The sequence below is a fragment of the Apodemus sylvaticus genome, chromosome 1 (assembly GCF_947179515.1).
Source record: "Apodemus sylvaticus chromosome 1, mApoSyl1.1, whole genome shotgun sequence".
NCBI lineage: Eukaryota > Metazoa > Chordata > Mammalia > Rodentia > Muridae > Apodemus > Apodemus sylvaticus.
The window spans coordinates 68,270,318-68,290,317 of NC_067472.1; the positions used below are offsets into that span (position 1 = coordinate 68,270,318).

Below are 20,000 nucleotides of genomic sequence, written 5' to 3' on the forward strand. Positions count from 1 at the left end.
GCCCCTCCTCCGGCCCTCCTTCTGCTGTATGAGCCCCGCCCCCCACAGGGCAGCCCCTGTGGCTATTATAATAACTCATGCAAATTCGAGGGCTCAGGAGACAAAGGCAGGTCAGGCCGGCAGCTTGGGGATTCCTGTCGACAAACAATATTACATGTAAAATGTGTACCTTTGACAAAAGTATTAATATAGTGCTTTTGATTTTCTTCCTGATGAAAAGTGAAAAGTCGTAATTGTGAAGTGACAGAGGAAAATGAAGTTTTGAACCAAAAGGCAAAGTTCGCGGATGAAAAAACTGAACCCAATTAGCTGCTTATGGGGAATGGAAATCCAAGGCATTTGCTCTTCCATCTCCTTCAACAGCCTTTGATTGACTCTGCTTAGATCTGTACAGTAAAGCAGATAAATCGACGTGGCACATGCACACGAAGCTTAATCATTTGTAATAGTCATATTTGCCCTGACACATAATTTGCTATATCAAGCCTTTTTTTTTCTTGCTCACTAGTATTCCATGGCTTAGCCTTTGCTTTATAAAACATTTAATAGTTTGCTTTAGACACATCAACATGCTGATTGCCCTTTGTAGGTGCTGAGGAACAGCATGCCTCTCCTCCCGTGGCTGCCAAGGGGGACTTGAGATGGGCTGGGTGGGCCCATGATGTCAGGTTATGTTCTAAGGCTTCTGTCCTCTGTCTTGTGCGCACAGCCACTCCGTGCATCAAGGCCATCAGCCCCAGTGAAGGCTGGACCACGGGGGGTGCCACTGTGATCATAATCGGGGACAACTTCTTTGACGGTCTACAAGTTGTGTTCGGAACTATGTTGGTGTGGAGTGAGGTAAGCCTGTGAAATTGGCCTGCCTTGAGCAGTTGCCTCCTTTAGGAATGGTTTTGAGGAGTTGTTTCTGGTGTAGGGATATGACACCTATTGCAAAGTTCCCTTTTACTGTTTGCTATGGTAGGCTGTCCTGTGGGTGGGTCTGCCCCTCCTCCCACAACCTTTGGGTTTAAAACCTGCCATAGGAGGTCCTCCAATACCCTGGAACAATTAGTTCTAGAATTACTAGAAACAGGTTTAAGGAGACATATGGTGGCGATTTTCATATGAATGATGCCCTGTGGCCTTTCCTGCAAACTAAAACCCTGGAACATTTGCTGATCTTTCCCTTAAAGAACCATAGGCCCAGAGTCTCTGGGTGACAGGAGGGAACATTCCGAGACGATGGTCCAATTTGTGCTCATTTTGTAATTATATCCAACTGGCAAGTGTCCGCCTCTCAGGGCCTGCACCGCTGAGTGCCTGTTCATGTGTGGTTTCTGTAGCTGATAACCCCCCACGCCATCCGAGTGCAGACGCCGCCACGACACATCCCTGGAGTTGTTGAAGTGACCCTCTCCTACAAGTCTAAGCAGTTCTGCAAAGGCGCTCCTGGACGCTTTGTCTACACTGGTGAGTACACGGCTCCAGCTTGGTGGGGCAGTGGTGGGTGCTCCATCTCAGTGGGAGCCTCCGGGGGTGGGTGTCAGGGGGTCCTGTTGGGGAGGTACGAGTGAGGAGTGAGGACCATTGGCATGCTGCTGAGTTTTATCAGGTGCACATTTCCATCTGCATCTTAGACAGCTCATGATGGCTGGACAGATGCAGCAGTGTGACCTTGGCGTTTCCCCCCCCACCCCCCATCTGAAGGCCTCTGCCGCTCACCAACAGAGCAAAGTGGAGCATGGAGAGTTGTTGGTAACTGCAGCAGCTTCCCACTCCCCTGAGAGTGTCTGCCTCATGCCTGGCTGCATGCAAGGCCTTGTGTCCACCCACTTGTCAGTCTGGCTCATCTCTGCTTTTCAGTTGCTTGAGCTGTGACCAGGAAGGAGAAGTCACAGCCTGTCACTTACCTAGGCTTCCAGGGGAAGCTGGGTCTCTTTGCTGGAGGCTGGGATCTTAGACCCTGCAGGGGGTGTTGCTTATAGGGGGTCAAAGTTCCAGAGGATAAAAGTAGCCCAAGCCCAGATAGATGGATAGAATGGGTGGCCTGTGTGGCCCCCATGAGTGGGACATCAGAGGTGTTTATAGCCTGCTTTGCTCACACAAGTGCTTAATTGACATGATTTGTTTGAGTTGCCATAGATGCCACAAATAAACACCACCTTAAGTTTACTTCACCCATCTGCATTTTGACTTGTGATCTCAGTCTGTTCCACTGGCTGTAAGGCACCAGGAATGGATTTGATGCAGGACAACACCTGCTGAAGCCCAGGGACAGTGGGAGGGATGGGTGCGTGTTCATTATTTGTGGATATGCAGGGGCTTGGTGATATGCACATTGTAGGGCTTGGGACCCTGGGATTGGCCACTCTCTTACCATCTGGAGGAGCCCTGGGCCTGGGATGGTATCCCAGTGGGTGCCATCCTCCGTTCTATCCAGCAGACAGATTACAGAGGTTCCTGAGGCCCCTTCCTGCCACATCAAAGTTCAAGAAATTGCAGAAGTGATAAGTTCTATCCTTTTACAGGAAATACTAAAGGAGCAAACTGGACCTGTATAGACTCCCAGCTCCTTGGTAGGCCTTCTGTCATCCAAAGCGGGGCTCGGAGCCTTATGCTAGGGTGGCACCTGGAGCCTTATGTTAGGGTGGCAGCTCTCAGCCTGTGGGTTGTGATCGCTTTGGCAAACCCTGTCTCCAAAACATTTACAGTTCATAACAGCAGCAAAGTTAAAGTTATGAAATAGTAATGAAAATAATTTTTATGGTTGGGAGTCCCCATGACATGAGGAACTGTATTAAAGAGTCACAGCATTAGGAAGGTTGAGAACCACTGCTCTAGAGCATCCAGCTCCTGATAACCCAGTACCCCTACCTGGTCGATGTGGGACACCAGGATACTAGACCTGAAGGGATACAGGGTTGTGGGCATAGCAGGAGGTTCATGTGCCCATCTGCTTTGGGGATCTGGACATTCTTGGCTTCCTGAAAAGTCTCGAGGTTGGAAGAAAAGTTCCTCTGAATTTTGAGCATGTGTTAAAACAAAAAGACAAAAATGGGACATCTTTAAAAAACTGTGTGCAGGTGGCCTCCCAAAATTATAATACCTCTGCTTATTTCTGATTTTCTTCTGGGGAGATGTTCTCACATCATCACTAGTGTTTTCTTACCATCAGCACATTGTTCACTGAGCATGTGCAGTTCCTCACTGTATTACCAAATAGGCTTCACACTGGATAGTTTCTGTAAGGTTAAGTGTGCTCAGCAATGATGTTCAGTGCATTAGATGTCTTGAATCCACATTCAGCTTAAGCTTTTATTATTAAATATTAACCCATAGTCAATTCAGGAACATCTACAGATTCCTTCAAGTAAGTGTCTTTGCTGTTCAGTGAAGGGTACCCATGTTGGAAGTCTAGTTCTTGGGGAGGTAAGAAGTTGGAATCCTACCTTGGGCCTGGTTGGGCATCCCCAGCATCTTTGCTTTGGGGTCATGTGTATGAATGAGCTACCCACCCTCGCAACCCCATAAATTCAACATACCTCCTCAAGGTAGCTGTTGGTTTGGGTACCATATATGGCTGAGTCTTTGGCCAGAAACTTCAGGCTATAGAGGCAACAAGCCCCTATGCTAAAACTTGGACTATTTAACCAGATGACCCTATGCCTCAGGGTACTGGCTGTTGTACCCTGCTGACTGGAACTCCTCTGAGTTCAGTTTCCTCTCCTCCCTTTCACATGGGGTTTGGCAGGGATCAAGGACAACTCAAAGTGTCTGACATACAGAGGCCACTTAGTAAACAGTGTCATCTGTGGAAAGTTATTGACAGTCTGGACTTCTGTTGAGGTCCATGGGACCTATTCACATTTTGAGCTCCTTGGATGTGGGGATGATGCACATTTGCTCTTGTACTGACAGCGAGCTGAGAGAGACATGCCAGGGTTGGGTGTGCTGAGTGAGTTCCTATGCTGGTAATGTGGCCTGTCTTGGCTGGTGGCACCCGGGTAAGCCTGTGTCCACAGTTGGCAAGCCTGGCCTGCTCCTCACCAGCCTGTCTTCCTTGTTCTCTAGTGAGATGGCCATGAGGCTCTGCTGGTTTATTTAGGGGCTGCTCTAGGCAAGCTCTTCCCTGAGTCTTGGTTGAAGATGGCTGAGCTTCAGACGTTACCACCCCCCCCCCCTTTTTTTTAATTTTTACAAGCAGTTTTATGGCAGAGAGATCCAGGTCCTGTTTTTATTCCTTTGCCTGTGTCTGTCCCCAGTTCTGCAGATAGGTCCTGGTTTGAACACTTGTGAACAAATGCAGGTGTGGAGGGTAGGAGGAGTTGCTTGTCACTGGCTGGCAGTAGTAGCAGTCCTTGTGATCAGTGCTCCTTGGCAGATGGGTAGGGAAGGGCACTCTCTGAAGCTCCTTGGTTTCTGGCTAGGTGGAATGCCCTCCTTGACCAGAGTGTCCATTGCCTCCCAAGGGAAAGCAGTGTCTCCTGAGCTTGTTATAGCCCCATGAGCCTTTGTAGAGACTTACTGTCCATTCTGCATGGTTGCATCTACTTTCAAGCTGACTGGATTTGTAAGGCCCCAAGACTCAGGCCCTCCTGCCTTGGGATTGGAAATTTCCTGTTTCCTCATGTGTGAGCATTTGCTTCAAAGCTATGCAAGCTCAGCCCTTCCAAACTAACCAGCTAACTAGCTGGAGTGTGTGTTGTGTGTGTGTGTGTGTGTGTGTGTGTGAGAGAGAGAGAGAGAGAGAGAGAGAGAGAGAGAGAGAGAGAGAGAGAGAGAGAGAGAGTGTGTGTGTGTGTGTGTGTGTGTGAGAGATCATTACCAGGAATATTCCTTTCACATGTGTGTAAGGGATACAGGACTTTATACTCTCAGGGAGCTGAGGAAAGGTGGGGTCATAACCTGTCTGGCCTGGAAGCTTCTGTCTGATTTGCATTGCCCTAAAATTGATGGGGACAATGAGGTAATCACAGGGACTCCCTTTCCCCAGTGAAAACTGAGCCAGCCCCTCTGGATGTCACAACATGGGCGCCATCCCTGGGCGTCTGGTTCCCATCAGTGTGCCCAGGCCCCGGAGGCTGCTGGGACACCTTCACATTTAACCTTCCCGGCATGAAGCCAGCTGTGGGGCCGCAGGGCCACTGGATAATGAACCTGGGCTTGGAGGAGGGGCTGCCACTAGCCTGCCAAAGGCTGGGAGGGACTTGGCAGAGGTCTAAATGAGCTGTTTACAGTGACCTGAGAAACACCAGATTTTTCAAAACCAGACCCTATTAGTCAACCCAGAGTGGTCGTGCTCAGCCTCTGCCCTGGAAGGGAAGGCTGGCCAGGCCCCATCCATCCAGCCCCTTGGCTGCCGGTCATAGCCCCTCTCAAGTCACAATTACCTTGGGAGACTGTGGCGGTTCAGTTGATTAGCACGGTGAATTAAAAGAATGAGCCACAAATGACATGTCCAGCTCTTCCATAGGAGTTCTCTGTATTCCCAGTGAGCCTCACCCCTGCTGTAAGAAGGTCAGAAATTAGAGAGAGAGAACAATTTTCAAGCGGCTAGCACTTAGGAGCAGAATTAACAATCACTGTGTATGTAATTGCCAGTTAATAGTAAATTGCCTTTAGACTGTAAAATGCAATATAAACTGGTGGGCACCTAAAATTAAATTAATGAGATATTTGCTGCATTTAAAAGTGAATAGTTCAAATTAATAACCAAGTGCAATGCTTGTTTTAATATTTGTCTAATAGCATACCATTGACTTGTTTAATAATAATTAAACAGTCCCGGAGCTGCCTACCTGAGGAACTCACCATAGAGGCAAAATCAGGCAGCTTTTGCTCTCATATTTTTACTGCTACAAACACATTACATTGTTAAGAGTAATAAAAGAAATTATTTTTTAATTAGAATAGAAACAATATGGCGTTACCTGATTAAGTTGGGTTGGAATTTGTATGCTTCTAATTGAGATTATGTTCTCATGAAAATGCCTTTTGCAGACCTGTTTCCAAGTGTGATGTGTATGGAGAGAGAGAGAGAGAGAGAGAGAGAGAGAGAGAGAGAGAGAGAGAGAGATTGAGAGAGAGAGAGAGAGAGAGAGAGAGAGAGAGAAAGAGAGAGAGATTGAGAGAGAGAGAGAGAGAGAGCTCAAAATGGATATTTGGCAAAATATTTCCTGATTAAAAAAGGAATGGAGGTTGTTGGCATGGCCTGGGTTTAAGCCTAGTTCACGAGACACCAGGGATGGGACTTGGGGTTTTTTTATGCTGACCTCCTGCCCTGAAGTTTGATTGACCTACCCTCATTTTAGAGAATTCTTTTTTGCTCAGTTAAAGAAATTATCACAAATTACTGGGAGTCAACATGTCGCCAGTAACAGACTGAGCCCAGTCACTCAACAAGGTGCTGGCAGGCAGTGTAGACCCATCTAAAGTGGACACACGGCGGATATCTGGAAGGGCCCCAGGTCTGTGATGCGTTCATTGGATGGGAATATTTTCAAACAGACATGTGTGCATCTGATGTCAGGCTTGGGAGACCATCCCCCAGTCAGTAATTGCAAGCAGTTTGTGTTCTCTCTGATACAGTGTTTAGGTTTGTTTTTTTATGTTTGTTTGTTTTTTGTTTTGTTTTGTTTTAGAAAGAGGTTGCATTGTGTCTTAAAACTGGCTCCATATTGAGGGGTACCAGCTTCACCCTGGCTCCATGTTGAGGGGTGCTAGCTCCATCCTGCACCTGTCAGGAGACGGTTTCGCTCCCGTTGAGTCTCCTGGTTGGCTTCCACCTTCCATGTCGTTTCTCCTTACCTGGGGATCCTTGTGTTTTTGGCACATGGAAAGGTTGCTTGTGAATATTTATACATGGTCTGTCCACATCATGGATTCCAAACACCCTTCACCACAGCCGGACAGCTCCAGTTTCCTCTCTCCCAGGCTGGTGGCTCTCCCAACAAATCACTTGTATCTGCAGAACAAATGATTCTAAATTGCCGCCCATGGTTCATGCCGTTTGCATTCTGCTAAATTGAACGTCAAACACAAACAGCCCAATTATTTCAGCCCTAAGCTCCAAGCCACTGCTGTGCACAATCCAGGAATACATCCCATCTGACCAGCTCAGAGAATGTGGGGCTTTTGACCCAGAATCATCAGCGATTCCACCTCCCCTGCCATGACAGCCAGACACCCTACTTCCCTTTCCCGTCTCCAGTGGGTGTGCCCATGGCCAGACCTGTCACCCATGACGGTGGTCCCCGTCAGGTGTTTCAGGATGCCCGTGTCCTCGTCACACCCAGCCCTCACCCCCATAATGGATACATTGGCTCTTATGTCAAGTCACTTGTGTTGAAGGCTAGCATGGGGCTGCACTGTCAGCTCAACCATCTTTAGGCTCCCACATTTGAAACTTTATCCAGCTATTCCATGACTCCTTAGCACCACCTTCCTTCCAGCCTCACCCCACTCTTGCTTTTTGCTACATGTCTAAGCATGGATAGCTGAGGGTGGTAATTTTTGTGTTGTTTTTCACAAGGACTAGGTGAGAAGCTTCCAGGCCTCAGCCCCTTCCCCCGGGAGTGGGGACTGAAGACTGTAGGTGGGTCCCTAGGAGCCTCAGGCAAGGAGGTAGCATTCACTTGGTGTCCTCCCTTGGGTGGTACACGGCACTACCAGAGTCACAGTCAGCAGAGCAGAGGGTTCTGCGGGTATGGGCCGGAGAACATATCCCTTTAAAGAGGGTTGCATGAAGGCTCCCTGTCCCTGCGGTCTCCTCTTTCCTGTCTCAAAGGAGGGCAGGAGAATGAGGCACAGCACAAGTAGACAATTTGTCCTAATCAGTGACACCCATTTACCAGAATTGCTTAAAATGAACTATACCTCATACAGAAATCGCACATTTAGAGAGTTCCATTCATCATGTGAAAATTGAGGGCCAGTAAACTTTTCTGCCCCTCCAGTGGGATCATAGGCATGCATCAAAATGTTAAAAATGATTGGTGAGACGGGGCTGTCACCCATTTATCAAGGAAAAGAACATTATTTGCTAATTTCCCAACCAGGCTGGTGACAGGGTGCTTCGTCTTTAGACCCACGGTGACCAGCGTGGCCTCTTTGTTATTAGTACAAGTCAAGTGCTTTTGGGCTGTTGCTAAGAAGACACATTTGTCTGTCATCACAGAGGCTTTGGTTGCTTTCCAGCTGGCTGTGACCAGGTCTGCTCCATGGGCCCGATTGGCTGTGTATGTTGGGACTGCGTGAACCCAAGAGGGGAGACGGACTGATAAATCACAAAGTTTCCATACCAAGGTGAAGGTATTGACTTCGCAGCCCACCTGACAAGACGTGGCTTCGAGGAGACGGCCATTTGTCTTACCCAAAGGACAAAAGGGTCGTTGGCTTCACTTAGGGTAGGCAGGTTGTGGATGGGAGAGACAGGCCTGACCCTCTTTCTTTGACACAGGCAGGGTCCCTGTTTCCTATCCTCCCTCCCTGGCAGCACTGTCTAGGGGAGTTTTATTTCCAGTTCTGCCTGGGAAAGACACTGGGGGAGTGGGGAGTGAGGGACAGACATGAACTAATGGCTATTTCAAAAGCACAACACAATGAAGGTAACCAAGCAAGGAATAAGCAGGATAAAAGAATAAGGTTTAAGGTAAGATGGCAGGCAGGTCATTCCAGGGGACCCTCCAGCAGGTCGAACATGAGAACCAGTGCAGCTGTGGAGCCAACATCTTGGTGGAGAACTTTAAAAGGAAGTGGTAATTCTGACACTGAGGGGGAGGGGAATAAACTTCCCATTGGCCGTCTCATGGGGACAAGGGGCATGGCTACTCCTTGTTTCTTGGACTCAGAGCCTAGAGCTTGAGCTTCCTCCCACACAGCCCATTCCCACACATATGGTGGACCTGAGGAGATAGATGGTGAGAGAGTGTTTTATTCTGGAATGTTCTGTGCAGGCTGGCTCAGCTGGAGTTAGGTCCCTGTGTATCTCCATAGAAACCTTATATTTCTAGAAGGTCTTAGGTCTTGTCCATGTCCAGCAGAGTAGTACCAGATCTGGGATATGCAGAAACAACAAGAAAAGATACATTCAAAGAACCGTTGTTAGACTTCTGGGCCTTTTAAATTTGTTATAGAAAATCATCAGGATCCAACTTTCTTCCCTTTGGGTGATTTTTAATTCAACAATAAAATGGAAGTCTGCGATGCAGATTGTTGACCCTGGATAACTACAAAGGTTCCTGTGGCCCTGAGGAGCAGATGGGATTTGTCCTATTTGGGTTTTGCCGGCATGGGCTGATGGAGTAGTACATATTTGTTGAAGGTGCAGACCGGATCACATGACAGTTTAAAACACAACTCCATGGGGACGAGGAGCCACTGTCGATCTTGGGATACATTAGGCTCAGAGGAGTTTTTATTGGTTTGTTTGGGGGCCCTTTTTTCTTTGACTCTAGCTAAAATTTTCTCCTGAAGCACCACTTCTCAATCTTTCACATGTGGAAACCCTACTGCTGGGCAAGGGGGCCCTGAGATCTCTGATCCTTTGTAGGCCAAGATCTGTCCCTCTAGGCATCTTGTGACCACAGAGAATATGAAAGTCTAGAAAGCTATGAGATTGGGTTTGGGGGTTCTGCTAGAGTTCTGTTCCATCTTTTTGCCTCCTCCTCTGCCTGGCATGTCTCCTTTGGTCTCCATGGAGCTGGGAAGTGCTACTGGCCTGTGCTCCTTGGTCCTGGCCAAGATCTTGGCTCCATGTCAGCGTAACTGCCCTGATGTGTGCATAAGAGCCATCCATCACCTATCCGTCTGTGTTTTTTTCTTTGATGACAGTACTCCCAACACAAAATCCCTCATGGAAGCTTAGGTCTGTTAGCACTTGGGGGCACACACATCAAGGGTCCAGCTCCTGGGGTGTATCCCAAGCCAAAGACTTTAGAATGTCCTTATGTGCTTCCTGTGGGTGGAAAGAGCAGTCATTCCCCAAGTGAAGTTAGCTTGCTATTTGTTAGTGAGACAGCCTGTAGCTACCAGAGGCCACACGCTCACCACAGGTCTCCCTGCCTTCAGGGGACCCTGTACCCATAGTGCTAACATGCTGCCTTGAACAGAGCCACAGGTTCTGTTTGGTCTTTGTCATGACATCCTTAGAGAAACTGGGTCCTGCACCCACCGATGGATGATGTACCGTCTCATTCACTGCTCTCAACCAGGAGCTTGGGAAAGCCAGATGATTGGATGGTCACCAAGAGGAATGTGCTATCTCAGTTTTAGACACAATGTGGTGGTGCAACACAGGTTACTGTGGTTTGGGATCTGCCCTCTGGGGGCCAGCATACACCTCATGCATATCTAGTCTGAGTCCTTAGTAGGGTATTGTGGGTGACTCTTGGGAAGGAAAATCAGCAACTCTTTAGGTGCTCATGGATAGGGGTACCTAGATGTGTTTCAAGGGGGAAACACATCTTGCTTTGCAGCAGTGGGTTCTTGCCAAGGGAAGCCACTCTTGTCTTCATCCTGGAAGCTCCCCTGGGGTCTCTATGGCCTATGACACACACACACATCCAGCATGAACACTGCCACAACTGCACTGACTCAGCCTTGTGGGAAAGAAACAGGTGTGGAGAGAGGTTAACAGAAACAGCCTCGATGCAAACAGTATTCTCACCTTCTGGATTTGGGGGATAGCAATGGCTCCCTGAGAACTTGCAGGTGGCAGAGCTGGGGAGGGGGGTGTTCTATGGAAATGGCCCTGGAGGCTGCACCGCAGGTGCTCAGAAGAGTGTGGAAGATTTCCATGGAGGATGTGTCCTGCTCTTGGGTGTTCAGGGAGCAAGAGGAAGGGCATGAAAAGCTATAAAGGCCACAGGTGAGGACCAGCCTCCTCAGGTTACCATACAACTTGTTATCTCCAACATGCATGAGAGCAGAGCTTGACCCTTCCTCCCCATCCCTCTCCCCTTCCCAATTCTTTGACAGTTTCATCTTATATATTATATACTTTAGGCCATCCACTACTGTGGCCACATCCTGACCACTTCTTTAAAGGCTTTGCCTCCAAATATTTCTTCTGTATCCAGCCTGAAAGACCTGGAATTAGATGCCAGTGGGCAGACAGAAGGGTAAAGCATGCTGGGAGAGCCTACGTGGGAGTCCCTCAGTGCACAGCTAGGTTCTGCCTTCCGCAGCTGGCATGGGTCTCTGCTCTTGCTAGGTGCACCTGTGCTACCTGCCAGGCAGCATGCAGAAGAGCATCTTGCTCAGCACAGGCACACCCAGATTAAAGCCTTCACTGCCATTCTCCCAGCTACAGTTAGCGTGCGAGTTAATGGGGTCTATTGTTACATTTCCACACATAATAACATGCAGTGTTTTGTCTTTCTGTCTTCCTCACTGCCGCCTGTTCCTCCCCTCTTCCCTTTGGATCTGTTATTTCCTCTTTGCTTTTAAAAAACATTCTAAATTTTGTCTATGAGGAAAAACATTCGAAATTCATCTGGGTCTGGCTTATTTCACTTAACATGGTGAGCTCCAGTTCCACCCATTTTCCTGCAAATCTATGATTTCCATTTTTCTTTTGTTTCTTTTTTATTCATGGCTAAGACTCCATAGTGATCACATGCTTCTTCCTTACCTGTACTGCTGATGGCATCTAGGCTGGCTCTATATCTTGGCTATTGTGAATAGTGCCTCAGTCAGTATGGGGGTGCAAATACTAGGAACCTCATGTCTGCTTTGGGTGCAGTTGATGTATGAAGACCGTAAGCAGAAGCTGAGACATAAGAGGGTTTTTTATATACACAGTGTTATACAACCTACCTCAGTGATTTAATCCTGAACTATGTTCCACATTCTCACCTCTCCCTCCCATCCCTGGCTTTGGTTGCTACTGGTGTAACTCACTCCTGCAGGATCAGATCATACAATACATGGCCTTTGGGGCTGACTTCTTTGACATAGAATATGTTGTTCTTGGGTTCCACTGTGGTGTGTGTCTTAATAGTACTCTATTGAATAGATGTACCACACAGTCGCTTTTGTATATATAGGTTGATAGAATATAGATATTAGGAACAAATCCACGCAGATGTAAGACAAACAGTAAGCTCATTTTATGCCTCAAAATTAGAAATGCTTGATAGTGTTATCATATAGGCCTGGTATCTTCCAGAAGTCTAGCCACTGTGCCCCAGCACCTTTAAGCACCAGCTATATACACTGCTCTGAACGAGGCAGGGATGTGCTGTCGGGTCACCTTGAGTGACCCTCCTTCCACTTCCTAGGAAGTAGGGGTTTTCACAAGGCCATGGGGACAGGGACACTCAGCCCCCAAGAGGGACCTTTGTCTTGCTCCACAGCCTGTGTGTCTGTGGCCTGGGAGAGCTGGCTTCCTAAGCTTGCTCTGCAACTCCACTCTGCACAGAAATCTTCCTGATGCTGGCTTTAAGTGTGCACACCCATTGTTATCTACAGAGTGTCTCTCTCTTGGCTTTTATGGCCTTCTTCCACCTCCCATGAAATCTCTGAGAGGATGAGGACATGGGACACTTGCTTTCCTGAAGCAGAGAGTGACGGATGGAAGCTTATGGTGGTCGTCTGGTAGTGAGGATGGTTTTACTCACTGCCGCCTCCCTTTGGAACATACTTCTCTGTCTAGAGAGCTAGTTAAAATTACAGCTTTGGGGACGGGGGTGTCACATCAGGGATTGGCAGACCTTAGATCTTTGTCTGTAGTGTGTCTGTGCTGGACCATCCTGAGATGGACAGGTGTGGTGTTGAGAGCGCAGGCTCCAGGGCCTGGGTTTTCTTTAGCTGCAGGGCTGGGATGGCTGGTGTAGCTCCCCCATGCCTATGCAAGCCACAATCCAATGCATTCTTTGAGGGATGTAAACAAAGTGTTTGAATGCAGTCCAATATTTGTCAGAAGGGTATTATTTGGGTAACAAGGAAGATGGGCTGCCCCCTTTTCTGCATTTGGTGTCACATCACAATGCTGCCATCCACTGCCAGACAGTGGTGAATGGAAGTGGGTCCCTGTGCAGTAGGCCCTGCTGGGCTGCCTGTATGAATACCAGAACAGTACTCCCCGAGTGTTGGAGCAGGGGGGCTCCAATTAGAAGTCAACTGTGGTGTTCTTCTTATTCCAAGAAGACATGCTGATGGAACACAGTAGGTTCTGGAGGAACTGGTGGGAAATTGAGGCCGACCCTAGGTGGGCCTAGCATTGGGACTGTGACCCCCACAGTGACCCAGAGCAGACACCAGACAAGCCCCAAGCCTCTCACAGGAGACATCAAATTTGGGGTTGGCTTCCAGGTGCGGAAGGGCGACCTACGTCTTCACTGTTTGTCCCTCAGCCAGGCCAGCACCCCAGTGAGTGATGTGGGGACCGCGTGGCCTTTGTGTTTCCCATGCACACCACAATGCCTAGCTCACCCTGCCGAGTTCTGTGATTGAAATTCATTGCCAAATTTATTGAGAAATTAATGAGAAAAGCTGCGAAGTATTGACTTTGAGAGGAAAACACAACTCATCTTGAATGAGGAGGAAAATGCAGCAATAATTTAGCCACTATTGATTTGGCCCTGTCCATGTATTGATCTTCATTTTACAATATTAATTTGCACCTGCAATCGGCTGCAAAGGGAACCGATTTCATTTTGTGGCTGCGTTAGTGTGCAAAGCATTAGGTGCTCTTAAGCAGGGAGATCCACCCGTTGGGTTGGAAGGAGGATTTTTCACCCCTGGTTTCTGCTTGTTACTGGAATAGACTAAAAATTAAAAATTTTTGTCCTACAAAATATGAAAGCAAAAGCCAGTGTAAACCGAGGCGCTCCTCCCCGCTGCCCGGCTGCTTCTCATCCACACTAAGAGCCGTCAGCTGCCTGCGACTCCAGCCACCCTCATCATCATGCCCAGATCAGTTCAAAGTTCATGAAATTTCTATGAGCATTGATCTTGCCCCATTGATTTTTTTTTTTTGCAGCAGATCTTTGAAATTTTAATTTCCCGAGCATCTGAATTTCTTATAGATGAAATGTGCTTGCAGGAGACAGTTGATGATAAAGTGGAGAACTTAGCATCATTTTAAAGCCTAAAAAAGGGGGAGAGAAAAACCCAGGCATTTGGGGACTTTGTGTAGTATTTTGAGGTGGAATGATAAAAGTGCTCTATCTGGAGCAGAGGGGGCCCGGGGGGCGGGGCTGAGTATCAATTTTGACTTCCGAAGTCACACATTTTTTAATGCAACTTTTTATACAGTCATTTTTGAAAGAAAAGCTATCTGGAGAAACAGCGGGGCAGAGAGGCATTCTTCACAAGCAATCGTTTGCTCACAGCAGTCTTTATCACCTGGTCAAGCTCACCTAGTTACTTATCAGTGGGACATTTAATAACCTCAAGGTGATATAATTGCTATTGGCATTTTTCCCCCTTGGATTCGGCTGGTTAATGTGTAAACTACTTGTCAGCAAATAGCACTTTGTCACTAAAATCACCAACACCCTCTAGAGGAATGTCTTTGTATTGAGCAATTTAATTTTACTTTATTTAATTTTTACACATTACAACCTGTGTTCATTCAGGCACACTGACGGCTTGTAGTCTGTTGGGGCAGGGTCTGGGTATCCCTGTTAGTAAAATATACTATATCTTATTTAACAAACCCATTGCCTTAATTGAAGCGCGTTCTTGTCCCTCGGAAAAGGAACTACAGATGTTCTTATTATGTAGTTATGTTGCTAATGTGAAAAACGGCCTCATTATGAGGATCTGTTTGTAGCAAGAAAATTACTGCATTATGACAAATGCATGATTGGGAAGTTACAGGAAGCCGATCATTATTGAAATGAAACTGGAGCTCACTTAATAGCTGCAGCCAGCAGCTGGAATGGAGCAAATGAACGTCTTCCTGTTCTTACTGTTGGAGTCAGGCTTTTTGGGCAGGAGACTCTGCTGCACCGCAACCTGCACGCTGGCTTCTGCTTCCAGGGTGGAAAGATGGTGCCAAAAGCAGCTGTTTCCTACCTGGGAGTCTCCCCCTCGTGTGTTTAATGTCACCGTTTTAAAGACACAGCTGTACTGCAAGAGCAGTTACTCTGGCAGTCCTTAAGGACTGGTCTCTGGCTGGCAGCCGGATTCAGGCCTCCCTTGACGGGAGGGAAGGTGTGCAGGAAGCTGTTGTCTCAGTTAAGCTTGGCCGCTGTACCCCTCCTCCATGCAGTGGTCCTCTCCTCTTTACCACCACGAAGCCCCCTGGACTGGGGGTTGAGGAGAGCAGTCCACAACATTTTTGGCTCTTGATAGCTGCCCTTGAGGATAGGTTTCACACCACTGGGACACAGGCACAGCTGAGCCCTGAAAGCATAGTAGTTGCTTAGTAAATTTCTGGTGAGTGGGTTGGCCTTTCAAAAATTCACGGGGCTTAGTCTCATTCCTAGGAGTTTTTCTTCTGTAGGAAAGTATCCTAGCCCCAAACATCGTTTTTTGATCTGCAATGTCTTCTACATGTCATCCGTGGTCAGGAGCATGTCCCCTTATTCACATAAGTGAATAGAGTTTACACACCAATGGATTAGCCATTGAAGTCTGACGAAAGCCATTTACATTTTGGGATGTTGGAGAACAACACAGAACCCTGAGCAGGGCTGGCTGACAAAGACAGTTCAGCCATCAAAATGTAAACTCCAATGACTGATGTCACAAGAAAGAAAAACCCAGCACGGTTGCCCATTGGTACGTTTCTAATTGCAGCAGGCCAGTTGGAGCTACTCTGGCCCCAGCTGCAGCTCAAAGCCTGATGCCATTTTCGGCTGCCACATTAGCTCTGGCAATCCCAACTTGAACCGACATCACAGACCGTTAAAATTTTATCAATTGCGCTATGATTAATCCCCCAGTACATGGGCATGACTTAAATATTTAGAACGCTTCTTCTGTTATGACTTCAATGCATGTAAAGTATCGAGATTAACTCCAGTATACTGGAATATATTTAAATATGCATCCTTCTCAGGCTGCAGGCTATCCGGCGTTCGGAGTCAAGTCTATGTGGCATGTCAGGCTCTATTTGTAGGACCCACACTGGAGACTGGCCTGCAGATGATAGCCGGATATCTGGCCTTTCACAGGCTGCCTGATTGCTTGCCTCATTTGGCATGGAATGTGATTCCCGGCCATTCTAGCTTCTGATTCATTCAGGTTTTATTGCTGTGTAATTTTCTTATTCTAAAATAAAAGCTCTCCAACAAAAATTACTATGCATTAGGCCACAGTAGCCTACTCAAATGGATATTAATACAGTTTATCTCCAAAAGGACGAATAATGTATTTGAAACAGATAAAAGGCCCTCCACTAAATGAGGAATGTTAATATCTTATGGCACAGTTAATAAAGAGATATTTCACAGGGGAGATTTGTTTTATGACTTTTGATACAACAGCCTTGTAATCTGACATATCTTAAACGATGTAATTTCACACATACATTCATCTCCTACAGGCAGCAGGCCATCTTAGCGAAATTTGAATTCAGGACAAATAATGGGTGCTAATTACTTCCGGAGGGGGGATTTATTAGAAAACCTACCCTCCCTTTCACTGACTGACGGAAATCCATGCAGAAAGGTGCTAGCTTACAGATACATTTTTTGATAAACGTTATTGTTTTTTCCCCTTCAGCAGAAAATAACATTTGTTTTGTTGTGTTTAAGGCAGAGTTTAAATTAATTTAACCCAGTGACACATGTTCGGAGACTAAGCATGCTGCTAAATAATTCCTTGGAATAAATTGCTTGGGAACCAAATGCATTAATTTATGGCTTTGCTGATGCTGACAGATGTGAGGGGCGGACCGACAAATATTAACATAAAACAAATTTGCTTTATTCTTCTTCATATTTCTTCTTCATCCCCGACTTGAGCTCACCCAGGGCTCCTTCTCTAATTATCCACGAGGTCAGTAAGCAAAATTGGGAAGAAGCTGGGAGATCAATACAAATTATCCCTCAGCAAACCAGTGCTGACAGTTTGAATTGCAGCATATGTTTACCCAAAATCAGGCAATTTATCTTAATATCAGCAAAGTAATGCAGTGCAGGTGAAAGGTCAGGCAATCTCTCCCCCTCATAATTACCCAGTTCTAAAACAGGAAAGTGGTATTGATTGGCCTGGCTCGGGGCTCTGTGACTGGACGTGCCAGTGCCTTGCCCTGGCTCGGCTGGGCTCTAGGCCGTAAACTCGACATGCTGAAGGGTTATTAGATGTGTGGGGAGGTCTCGTGCTTTCTCCTCTAGTTGCAGAATTGGCCAGTGAGGATTGAACCAGCCATGGGTAGGGATGGGCTCCTCGAGGATCTGAGGGCCGCTGGCCTTCAAGGGGACCAGACTATACTCCAGGGGACCCAGAGGTCCATGGGGAGATGCACCATGGAAGCAGAAACTCCCAGGTCTGTAACACCCCTGCTACTAAAGAGGTTTTTAGTAGCAGGGGTGTCTACATAAGTACATTTTTGCTACATAAATACATTTGAGATTCTGGAGCCAGACCTCTGGGAGAGGGACATATTCTGGCTGGAAGAGCAGCACTAAGTCCCTTTGCTGTGTGGCTCATCCAGTCTGGTGGGGACCAGCCCTGGCATAGTTTTGTACCCTGTCTGAACTTTCCTGATGTGCCACACCTACTTACTTTGGTGGTATATTCATGTTGCTAATGCTCATTGGTTTGAATTGAGACATGAAAGGTGTCCTCTTATTTACATTGTTTATGTGACACTTTATATCATAGAAGAGTATCATTTCAACCGAGAGACACTGGAGGATGTCTCTGCCGGAGTGAGTGTATGCTTATCACCGTCATAAAGCTTCTGAGAGCTTGCATTAACGTGCCTATCACCTGTCAGGGGCATTTGCATGAAATCAATAACAGCTGCCCATCTATCTTTTCTGATCACCTTTCATCAGGCCGGTTCATTAAGTCAAACAGTCGTGGTGATTAGCTGGCAGAGAGGAGAAACCTGACATGTTAGGAATGCACACTGGGCTGCCTTCCCCCTCAACACCCCGATCAAGAAACATAATACTTCATCTTACCCTTTTTGGACCAAGTCGTTTGCTGGGACTGGAGCCCATCCTCCCTGATGCCCACACTGCATTTTTGCCTGACACCCTTGCCTGTGCCGAGGCAGAGACATGACAAATTGTCCCCCCAGTCAATGCTGACAGCTTCTGATGATTAATGGTCTGATTATGAAGTGGTTTTACACATATAGAATTTACATCACAGAGAGTTAGAAATTTTGCCATGTCACATACACCGAGGCATTTTGAAGGGTTTTACTATTTGCAAAGAAAAAAGAGGGCAAAATCCCAGCAAAAGCCGTGTCATGTAAAATCAATACATCGGATCAATGCTTTATTAACAAGAAAATGTCTTACTTCACATTCCTGTGCGGACCTTTGTCTCCGGGATGTATGATGGAATGTCAAATCATATTGTGGTCCTCAACTTTCGGGCGCATTATTGAGTGTATGTGTAAGGCGTCCTGGGTTGCTTACAAGATGCACCGACAGCTCAGCACTCGAGGATAATGGTGACCAATTATTGTGGAGCACTTTCCAAGGCAGCCCCAAGCTTCCTCTTAGGAAGCCATGGCCTTTTGTGTTCTCCTGCACTCCGCAGACCTGGGTGGCGTTAATCATCAAATTACTAATGAGTGATGGCCCAAATTGCGGGCGGAGTAATGAATAGATGGCGGCAGGTCTTATTAGCCTCCGAAACCTCCTGATTTATGTCGCGCCGTGCACCGTGGACTTACTCCACAGAAAACGATATCTACATCAAGAAATAATGTACTCTAATAAGTATTTTCATCTTAACTCGTGTCCCCGGGCCTCCGGGCTCAGTTTTTGTTGGAGTCAGGCAGAGCCGTAATAAAGCCCGATGGCTCCTTATAAAGCTTGTTAAACACAGTGTGTGCAGTCGGATGGAGTCCCGGCTGTGATTCATGCACTGTACAGGGTGCATGTGCCTCTGATTTATGGCCACGCACAGTTCATAGTCAAAATTACAATTTGAGGGATAAAAAGATTAATTACTATTTGTGGCCGGCAATTTCGTGGGGCTGGTGGATTGCAGCTGTGGAATGATAGCGCTCTATATCAGTTTGTAGTCAGCCATTCACAGATTATTAAAGCTTTGCAAGAGTAAGTGTTCCTCCTGCCTGGTCTGTGCTCAGGCAATATGCTAGACAAAAAAGGACCACAGGGATAAATCTGAGGCTAGCAATAGCCGGACATATGTCATAATTGCCAGTTTCCCATAAATCCCTGGCTGGTGAGGAACGCACCGTGTGATGCAGGCGCCACATCATGGCTGTGGTGATGGCTATATGTGGCCTCAAGACCTGTCACTGCGGGACTGCACCGCCATTTTTACAATATACTGAGCCACCCTTTGATTTTTCTTCCAGTCTAATTATAGATTAGAAATAATCATAGATTTTATGTGCAAAAGAAGTGTGTGTGGGGGCGGGGGAGTCTGTTCCTTAAGGCCCGACATGCATGGGGAAGAACTTCACATCTGTGTGTAAGCATGCAGTAAATGCACAGTGGATGATGTAACGGCAGTGACTGACTTACTCTGTGTTTGTGTGTCCCTGTTGCAGCCCTTAATGAGCCAACCATAGATTACGGCTTCCAGAGGTTGCAGAAAGTGATACCCAGACATCCAGGTGACCCTGAAAGGTTACCCAAGGTTAGTACAAGAGCACATGATGTCCCACACAGGTTGGAGTCACTACCAGACTGCTTCTGGTTCAGGGGTGGTGGATACTCCGGGAAGGCAAATGCCAGACAGCACAAACCCTGTACCTGTATCAAGGCCAACAGGTATGGGGAGCTTCCTAACCCACAGTGGTACACAGATTCTCACTGTATGTTGCTTCTTTGGAGGGCCATCTCTTTAAAGGGAGAGGGAAAAATAGCTTTTCTGATAACCAATATTTTGGATTCTGCAAGGGGGAC

The 20,000-nt window shown here is 47.1% G+C and overlaps 1 protein-coding gene across 1 annotated transcript in view; it reads left to right on the plus strand.

The window, feature by feature from the left end:
* Ebf3 (EBF transcription factor 3) overlaps positions 1-20,000 on the plus strand; it is a 115,162-nt gene that overhangs the window by 85,597 nt on the left and 9,565 nt on the right. The window contains exons 8-11 of the mRNA XM_052174232.1: positions 710-840; positions 1,326-1,452; positions 7,193-7,351; positions 19,643-19,731. Of these exons, the coding sequence (XP_052030192.1) occupies positions 710-840; positions 1,326-1,452; positions 7,193-7,351; positions 19,643-19,731 (506 nt within the window). The remainder of the gene's footprint in view (positions 1-709; positions 841-1,325; positions 1,453-7,192; positions 7,352-19,642; positions 19,732-20,000) is intronic.